A 10,033-nucleotide genomic window follows, 5' to 3' on the forward strand; every position below is an offset into this window, starting at 1 on the left:
TGGGGGAGGGGAGGCCGGCTTCTCTCCCAGAGCCTCTGGAGGAAGGCGGCGCTGCCGGAAACCGTGCCTTTAGCCCAGAGAGACCCACTTTGGACCCTAAGCTTCCAGACCTCTAAGGTAACTTCGTGTTGCTTAAGGCACTAAGTTTGCAGCGTGTGCGCAGCAGCAGCAGCGACAGAAAACTAATACAGACACTCAGGAAACCACTGGGGGGGGGGGGCTTAGGAGGTCCGCGTCTCGGGGAGGGGTCAGGACTCATCGGTTCATTGTCTATCCGTTTGCATTGGTTGAACTTTTTACTATATACATGTGACTTTTCATAATAATTTTTTCCAAAATAAAGAACCTTGCCTTGTATCATTAACACATCACTAGCCAATTGGTGCATTCACGGCCCGGACCCCAAGGCTGGCACTGTGAGTGGTCAGTTTAGAACGGGTGTGTCCCGAACCTCGCAGGACACTCGTGTCCAGGAGAGCGGGACCAAGGGCAGCACAGGCTCTCCGCATCCCTCCGCCCAGGGATGGGGACCCGGGCAGTTGGTAGTAGGGAAGTATGTGAGGGCGTAAGAGGCCCCAGCCACGTGACAAGGTTACAGGGGCTGTCACCTTTGGGAGGGCCCCCTGCCCCCAGCAGGGCTGTGTCCTGGCAGTGGGAAGAACCTGCATGGTGACAGCCGTGGTCTACCGGAGAACTGGACACCACCCACCTGAGACCCCAGACCACCCAGAACGAGCCTCGGGCACACAGAACACAGACAAATCTGAGCCCGCAGCTGGGGACGGAAGTCTCTGAGGTGGAGGTTCCCTCCACCCTCAGGGTACTGGGCCAGCGTCCCGGGCCGACAGTTTGGAGGAAGGAGCCGTGGAAAGGCTGGGAACCAGGTGGAGTTTGATATGGGTCCATTGATGAGTTGGGAAATGTCATTAAATACTATGACATCTGAAAAGCTGACCAAGTTAGGAGGCGAACAACTAACAGAAAGAGGTCAATGCTGTGTCGTAAGAAATGTGTCAGATTCCAGCTTAACACACTCCATTAAACCGGCCAAAATCTTGTCTGACCTGGAGTTCGGTTACTTAAATAAATAAACCAGTTTTCACTTAACTGGATTACCTTCTTAACAAGAAAAACCTATGTCATGATCAGTTTTGATATCAATCTAAAAGATAAAAAACCATTTGGGTGGTCAGTCCAAAATATGGTTATTATTGTTGTCTGTACAACAGACCACTGAATAATCACTAAAATTCACTTTAATATGGACATTTACAAATACAAAGTACACTATGCTGAAATTAGGGATTTGCTAGAGTTTTCTGATAATTTTGCTTTCCCTTTATCCAGCATAGAAAACAGTTTCCCCAGCCCTGGCTGGCGTAGCTCAGTGGATTGAGCGCAGGCTGTGAACCAGGCATTGCAGGTTCAATTCCCAGTCAGGGCACATGCCTAGGTTGCAGGCCATAGCCCCCAGCAACCACACACTGATGTTTCTCTCTCTCTCTCTTTCTCCCTTCCCTTTCTAAAAATAAATAAATAAAATCTTAAAATATACATATATTAAAAAAAGAAATATACACATGAAACCTGTGTACTATCTTAGTAACCAATGTCACCCACTAAATTTAAACAAAAGTCAGATTTGCTGAAAAGTGAATGAGACAAAACTACCTCATGAATGCCAAATTCTTATTTGCCAAAGGTGCAAATTGGTATAAAAGTCAGACATCTTGTCTTTGTGTATTAAAGAGTTCTTAAGAAAAGTAGCTCCCTAAGACAGCGAGTTGGGATTCTTCGTGTGGCGGCCGGGGAGCCCCATGCGCGACACCGAGACCTCGGGCTGAATTATGTGAACCTCACATTTCATTCTGCCTGGAGGTGAAGCCATAAATGCAATCTGGTTTCCTTTGAGACAAACTGTTATTCCCCCCAAGCCCCACTCCTGGGAAGTCTCCAAATGCACTCAGAACTCCTTTAAAAAAAGTGGACATCGGAGTCTATTTCTAGAATTGCTAACTCTAAATCAATCCGCTTGGCTGATCAGCTTCTGCAGCCAACAGGTCATGGAGTTAGGCGGGGAAAAGTACAAAGTACAACCCAGGTATTTGTTTTTTGTTTTTTTAAATTCAGGACCCACAGAGAGGACCTTTATTAAAAAAAAGAACAGTGCAGGAATCCACTGCTAACTTGCTGGTGGCGGCATTGCGACCCACACAGTGCCCCACCCGGAGGAGCCGCTGAGGGCCGTGACGGCCTCGGGCGTGGAAGTGCAGCGAACCGGCAAAGAACACACATCATTTGGAGGTGTCCTCCCTACATTCCCCGCACTCGTTTAGTTTTATGACTTTTGATAATATTTATTCAGCTTGTTGATGTTGCTGGAGGGCCTGTGTTTGAAGATGGCAGATGACAACTTGGTAAATCAGAGTTTGAAACCGCACTAAGACATTTGGGATACGGGTCAGATTCCCAGTTGGAGGAGCCCCTGCCCAAACCCATTTCACCTGGCGACTGACCAACTCTGACACGGATCAAAGTGCTTTCTCGGTTCTCTTCTCGCTCTGTTCCCAGAGCGGAGCTGGCTGGGCGTCTCTCTGATGCAGCTTCTGACACCTTCTCTCTCACGAGGCCTGGGGGAGAGCTCAGTTTGTGCAAGTGCCGGGAAGCGCAGTTCTCAGGCTCCTGGGTAGCAGCACGGTCTCAGCCTCTGTGTGTGACGTCAGTGCAACTGAAAATGACTCGGGGCAGTACTGTTGGGTCAGATTTTAATAAATTTCCACATATTCGCCCAGTTGAAAAAACCTGTCTTGACTCCAGCTGTTTTCTCCCCTTCTCCCTGACCACTGCTATTTGGCTTTTTCGCTGTGACTTCTCCTGTTTTTATTAGGGCCTCATACGTGTCCTGGGCTCTGGCAATTTCTTTCCGTGCATCGAAGTGGACTTTTTGCCTGGTTAGCAGGGGAACAATTAAGTTAAAATCATTGATTCGCTTGTTCAGTTTTCCGATGTTTTCCTCAAACTGCTCACAGACTTGGTCCCACTGTTTCTCTTCCGCGGCTGTCATGGGGTTCCCGAGTTTTTTCCTGGATGCTAAAATTGCCTCCCTGAGCTGATCGATAGTATCCTTTATTTCCTTTTGCATGAGGATCCATTCTGGCTGGTATCCGTTATCTATCAATATTCTGTTCAGGTTGTGAGTCATGGGGTCAATGTACGAACAGCCGGAAAACTTTTTTAGAGGCTTTCCCTTCCCACTGAGATTATCGAAGTCCCCTTTTGCCATTGATTCCTGAATGAGATCCTCCACCAGACGCTCTATTGCTTGGGTGATCTTTTGTTCTTTGCTTTGCCTTACGTCTTGCACAGTTAAACTATCAGCGAAATACTGGCTGTACAGTTTCTGCTTCTGATACTCCATCACCTGCTCGGTCGCACGGTCTGCTCGAAATTGCCGATATTGCTTCTCCCGTTGACTTGGGGATCCAAAACCAACCCCTTCGAAACTTAAGTAATGCCGGTGTTGGGGCGTTGTGTATTTGAATTTCCCTTCTTCTTCGTCCGCCTCTTCAGCGTTCCTTTGTCTGGCGCTTGTTTGTTCCGTCACGTGGGAAAGCACCTGCCTGTAAGCTTCTTCGATCTTTACAAACGTTGCCGAGTCAGCCGTGGAGGAGCCGCCGTCTGGATGGTACTGCTTGGCCAGCTTACGGAAGGACCTCCTGACGTCATCCGCGGAGCATCCTTCATCCAGGTTCAGCAGCCGATAATATTCTCTCATCTTCCTCTTCAATTTATGAGTTGACATCATCCTATTTCTCAGGACTCCAAGATACGGGAGGATTTTCATTCGATTAGGAATCGCTGCAGCATTTGCCAGACGAGACCTTAAGATCTGAGCCATCGTCACGTGCAAAGGGTGCCCTGTTGTACCCAGAGTTCTTCCTACCAGTGATCTATAAAATGACAACAAATATAAGGTGAAGAAAGTTACATTACCTGGTGATTTCATATTTTCGGCACTAAGAAAGCAAGCACAGGTACAACATGGGGCGGTTCTTTCTAAGGCGGCTGCCAACCTTACACTACAGTTCACTTGCGCCGGCAGGAAAATGGAAGTCGACGATGTCTAACATGAACACATTGTGATGTAATCTGGATTCTACTCACTAGCCACAACAGTGTAGAGCAGGCAAGTCCCTGAGATCATCTACCCCAACCTTCTCAGTTTAAGAGAAAATGTGCGCCCAGAAAGTTAAGCAGCACAACCAAGCCACCGAGCAAGGAGTTGGCAAGATGGTTAGGGTAAGGGCACAACGAGGTCTCTGTCTGTGTCCCCAGCAGATGATCAACTTCATCAGCTGTCTACCAACCATTTGTTCCGTGTTTCACTGTCCTCCATGTCTCCTGGAGTCTTCCGGTGCGCAGACTCCACACAGATGAAACAGAGGACATGACGAAGTAGGTACCTAGTCGGCCACCAAACTGAGCAGAATCAAGTCCCAAAGACTTGAAGCCCTGTAGCTTGTTAGGAAGGAGCCACGTGCTACCTGGGGGAAAACTACGATGAAAGGTGAGCCCTCCCGACAGGCTAGCTGCTACTTTCAAATGCATGGTGGAACTGAACAATAAAAATAAATTTTAAAAAATAAATGCATGGTAAAACTAAGTAAAAAAATTTTTAATAAACGCATGGTAGAGCAGAGGAGAAAGACTTGCACACAGATAACGGCAACGATATGATGCCAGTGGTTTAATTGCGTCATTCTTGTACGAGCGCTAAAACTGAGCTCCCGGGGACCCCAATTTTCTCCACAACTGGGGCCAACGGCTCTTAGAGCCGGTTGGGGGTGGTGGCGTTAGCGCCAACGGCGGTCGTTGCGGGGGGAGGGGACCTGGTTAGTCCCAGCACGCGACACGCCCGGCCGGGGCCCCCACTCACCTTCACAGACTCCAGGAAGGGGCTCCGCTGAGGCCGCCCCCAAGACGCGTCTCCGCGCATGCGTGCGAGGTTCGCCCTTCACTCCCGGGGTCTCCACCGCGGCCGGTCCCCGTCGGACTAGACTGCGTGCCCTTCCCCACAAGGGGACTGCGAGAGGTCACGGACGGCAGAACTGTACCTAATCGGGACAGGTGTCGCACCTCACCGGGGACCCCAAGAATCTCAGAAGGAACTGTACCCAAGAGGACATAGGCAGGACATTTCGGGAGGCGGGGCCCCTCCAAGGGGCGACCGGCTCCCCTGGGCGTCAGGTGGGTCGCTCGATTGGGATTATGGGAGTTGTAGTTCACCGGGGAGAGTGCTGTGGGCGGTGCTGCGCGCGTGCTCCTGCGGGGAGGAGCCTGGGAGCGTTGGGGGTGCAGCGGCAAGGTCGTGGAGGCGGGTAGGGCTTATCCCGGGCTGCGTTGGTAGGTGAGCGTTTGGGGAGGGAAAGGAGGGGAAGCCGGGTCCGTTTCCCCGAACGGCCGCTTCGGAGCCTGCAGACGGGACACCAGCGCAGGGACAACACTGGTCTACCTAACCCAGAAAGGTGTAGCCGACCACGCTAAAACCTAGTTCTTCACGGTTTAGCAAGAATTCACTGAGCAGCTCGCTTAGCCAGGCGTTGGTACGGGCTGCGGACAGTTGAGGACAAAATCCAAATGGGGGTCTTCTGGCTTTAAATTCAGCCACTGACGTGAGGACTTAACTACGGTCAGGTGGTTTTTAAAAAGAGGAAGAAAAACTTGAGGCATACGTGGGTTGTAAATTCTGTTTCTTTTATTTGCTTTATCTGTAAGATGACAGTACCAATAACTAGTAAACGTGCAGTTAGCACTTAGTTTTTGCCAGACACTGTGCCAAGTGCTTTTAAATATAGTCTCATAATCTTTACAACAGCCCTTTGAGATAAATGCTGTTGTTTCCCACATTCGCCTGTGATGAAATAATGATTGCGTCAGACTCCTTGAGTTTTTGTGGGTTACACAAGTATGCGAACCACGTGGCACTGTGCTGGGCACATGAAGCAGCACCATGACTGTGTCTCCTAAAAAGAGCCAGAAACCGGTACTGGTGTTCTAGGCTTCTGAGTTATAGACAAGATAATCTGTTAACCTTGTCTGTTGTAGATGCACAGAAAAAGCTTTAAATTCTGATTCGGAGGGATTTCCTTACAAGTACACAACATAAAAGAGCTCCTGTGTGAAAGAAATTAGTGTTTCTTCTAGTTGGCGTCTTAAACACAGCATAAAAGAAAAAAAACTCATCAATACAGTTTAAAAACCACTCATACTTGTATAGCACTTTGCATTTCACAAAGCTGTCATCACAAATCTCATTTTGATGTTTGCATCTTGATGGATTAATTGATATAGACAGGAAGGAAGAGAAACATCTTTTTTAAAAAGATTTTATTTATTTATTTTTAGAGAGGGAAGGGAGGGAGAGAGAGAGAGAGAGAAACATCAATGTGTGGTTGCTGGGGGTCATGGCCTGCAACCCAGGCATGTGCCCTGATTGGGAATTGAACCTACGACACTTTGGTTCACAGCCCGCACTCAATCCACTGAGCTCCGCCAGCCAGGACGAGAAACATCTTTTTTATAAAAGATTTTTAAAATTTATTTGTAGAGGGGAAAGGAGAAAGGGAGGGAGACAAACATTAATGTGCAGTTGCTTCTCAGGCGCCCCCTACTGGGGACCTGGCCCAAAACCCAGGCATGTGCCCTGACTGGGAATTGAACCAGTGACCCTTTGGTTCTCGGGCCAGCACTCAATGCACTGAGCCACACCAGCCAGAGCAGAAACATCTTTTTTTATTGTTGCACTTACTGATTCACTCATTGGTTGCTGCTTGTACGTGCCCTGACCTGGGCCGGAAGTGCAAACCTCTGCTCATGGGGAGGACGCGCCAGCCAACTGAGCTGAGCCACCGGCCAGGGCGGGTGTTTGCGTCTCGTGAGTGACCGCGCTTCAGTCTGAGGAGGTGAGGACTCGGTTACGCCGGTCACTGGCAAAGCTGGGCCTAGAACTGTGAGTCCACTTCTCTTTCAGAGCGTCAGTCTTACAGTACGGTTCCGTACATGCAGAGGGTGAGTTGGATTCGGTGGCGTTATCTGTATAGAACACTTTCAGCTGCAAAATGTACACTAACCGACTGACTTGGGGGATTATTTTCCTTGTGTATAAGAAATGTGGATCTAGGCAGTTTCTGGTATTGATTCAGCTACCAAGAGTTTCTACATTGCTTTACCATTCTCTCTTTCTCCATATAGGTACTTTTAATATAAAAATTCTTTAAAAGTACTTCAGTATTTCCTCAAAACAAGAATATTCTGTTATATCAGCATAACACACCCTGTTCAGATTTAACAGGCACAATATTATTTAATGTATAGGGGTTTTTTAAAGATTTTTTATTTATTTATTTTTAGAGAGGGAAGGAAGGGGGAAAGAAAGAGAGAGAGAGAAACATCAATGTGCAGTTGCTGGGGGCCATGGCCTGCAACCCAGGCATGTACCCTGACTGGGAATCAAACCTGCGACACTTTGGTTTGCAGCCTGGCACTCAATCCACTGAGCTACGCCAGCCAGGGCAGGTCTGTGGTTTTCAAATGGGCTCTAGCAGCCACGTGGGAGGGAGGACAAGGTCCTGGAGCCCCTCTCCAGCATCCCGCCCCTGCGGAGTGTGTGTGTGTGTGTGTTTTTAAATCACTGGAATATCCTTCTTGAGGAAGCACTACTGAGTCATTCAAGTAACTTGGAAACATTCCTTTTATACTCTCAAATTAATTCACTTAAAATAATACTTAATACACAAATGCAAGCCATTGTGTCATCAGACATGGAGCACCCCATCTGCCGGTACAGATGACCGCATCTGGTGTCTCCGGAGAAGTGACGGTCTAGAACTCAGTACCGTTCATGGAGCCCAGGTCAGTCTCGCAAGACCGTCTCAGGACCGCACGAGGGTGGGGAAGGCGCCCCGACCCTGGACATTCTGAGTCTCCTACTTGTTCTGTGCGGCGAGTGCGCATCCAGGGCGCTCCAGGCGCTCATTTTTCCCTCCCTCACCCCGCTGCGGCCCAGTCTCACCCATCACCAGAGAGAGGACACGACTGGCCCTGGCTGGTATAGCTCAGTGGATTGAGCACAGGCTGTGAACCAAAGTGTCGCAGGTTCGATTCCCAGTCAGGGCACATGCCTGGGTTGCAGGCCACGGCCCCCAGCAACCGCACATTGATGGTTCTCTCTCTCCCTCTCTTCCCTCTCTAAAAATAAATAAATAAATCTTTAAAAAAAAGGACACAACTGAAACATTTCCAAGTTGTCAGTTCCCAAATTCTATTATGTGACTTTTCTTAAAAAAGAAAACATTTCAAAGTTTATTGGGAAGAAACATATATTTACATCATCCTCTGCCTGTCTTCTTCCCCACGACATACCTCTCTAGAGATTACCTCTCCTCTCACTGACGTTCTCTCCATGCGACAGGTGGAGGGAGGCATTTCCAACTGGGAGTATAGGACGCTTTCAAAAGAGAGTTTTCCCAAAACATCTCTGTCTCATGAGGGGAAACGTGGAAGCCGGGTTCCCGTGTGGGAGGTGGGTGGGGAAGCAGGTCGAGATGGACAGGCAGTTAGGGCCGGCGCCGGCGCTGTGCTCCTCACTGTGGGGACCCCTCTGCGGCCGGCCAGACAGTCAGGAGCTGGGCCCGCACACAGGCGCAGGGGAGCAGGGGGTCCTTCCACTGTCCTGATAGACCTGGGCCCCAGATGGGGCCGGGGGGGGGGGGGGCGCGGGGCAGGAGCAGTGTCGCTGGTGGGAACATAAAATGTGGCAGCCAATATGCAGAAGTTTGATGACCCCCCATGAGTTAAAATAGAATTGGCACAGCACCCCAATGCCACCTGCAGGGATACACCCAAGAAAAATGGAATACAAAATATTACACACTCATGTTCACAGCAGCATTGTCCATCACAGCCAAAGAACGTGGACACAGCGCTTGTGTCTGTCAGCGGACGACTGGACGAACACAATGTACTGTAGGGACAGGACGGGGATGGGCAGTGACCCGCCTAATGGACACAAGGCCTGCTTTGGGGCAATGAAAATGTTCCAGAACCAGCCAGTGGTGATGGCTGCACAGCACTGTGAATGCACCAGAACTCACCACCGATCAATTTTATGTCACGTGTAATTTACTATCGCAGAAAAGCTAGTAAGCTATAAGTCTGTCTTCTTGAGCCTTAACCCATTTTCACCTTTGGATATGAATGCTACAGGAACTTGAGCAAAGAAAATACTAACCTTTAGTGATTTAGGGATAAGGATATTGATCAGAGAGTCATAGTAATGAATAAGTTTTCTAGAAATTAATTTAATGCATCATGACCCACTATATGTATAAAGAAATAAAATATTGTGGTTTTTTTTCTTTCTAAAAAGTATTCTTGTTTCTTGGCCAAGAAATTCCATCCAGATGCCCAAGTTCTGAAGTGTGACTTAATCTGAACCATCGCGCTCTCCGTACATGAGCGGCCCGACCGATGCAGGCGCGTTCTGGGATGTACCGGCCCTTTCCCCCGCTCTGGACGCTGCAGCTCAGAGCCGCCTGGTGACTGGCCCACCGCCACCCAGCCTGCCTCACCCCGCGCGACCCAGGGTTCAGATTTCAGAAGGCAGGTTCTCTGACACTTTACAGTCTACTTCCCCTCCCTGTGTCACTGCCCGAGAAGGAGCGGTGTCCGCGGACCGTCCTTACGGGGAGGAACAGCTTACACACGTGCCCACATCGCGAGCTGGCTGCTGCCGTGTTCATCTGGAGTGACAGTCCTGCGTGTCAGTTTACATAGTTTACATAGCGTAATCTTCTCTCCCCCTTTTCATCTTCAGATCAGCAGGACTCAGAGAAAACTGGATTTCCTTCCTTCAGAGGTACACACTTTGTCAGTACATACACATTTAAATCTTTGCCCCCTACCGAAAGAGTGCGAATCTCTGCAGAGCAGTGGCCCCACACCATCTCCCTCTTCTCGGTAGAAGCCCACAGAC

At 49.2% G+C, this 10,033-nt stretch overlaps 1 protein-coding gene across 1 annotated transcript; it reads right to left on the bottom strand.

Moving 5' to 3' along the window:
- Positions 1–1,881: 1,881 nt before the first annotated feature.
- Positions 1,882–5,280, bottom strand: DNAJC28 (DnaJ heat shock protein family (Hsp40) member C28). Its single transcript, XM_028503963.2, has 2 exons — positions 4,937–5,280; positions 1,882–3,950 (listed from the first exon to the last, which is right to left on the bottom strand). The coding sequence occupies exon 2, from the start codon at positions 3,896–3,898 to the stop codon at positions 2,759–2,761; it is 1,140 nt and encodes a 379-aa protein (XP_028359764.1). The 5' UTR covers positions 3,899–3,950; positions 4,937–5,280; the 3' UTR covers positions 1,882–2,758.
- Positions 5,281–10,033: the final 4,753 nt, after the last annotated feature.

Source organism: Phyllostomus discolor, chromosome 2 (assembly GCF_004126475.2).
Source record: "Phyllostomus discolor isolate MPI-MPIP mPhyDis1 chromosome 2, mPhyDis1.pri.v3, whole genome shotgun sequence".
Taxonomy (NCBI): Eukaryota; Metazoa; Chordata; class Mammalia; order Chiroptera; family Phyllostomidae; genus Phyllostomus; species Phyllostomus discolor.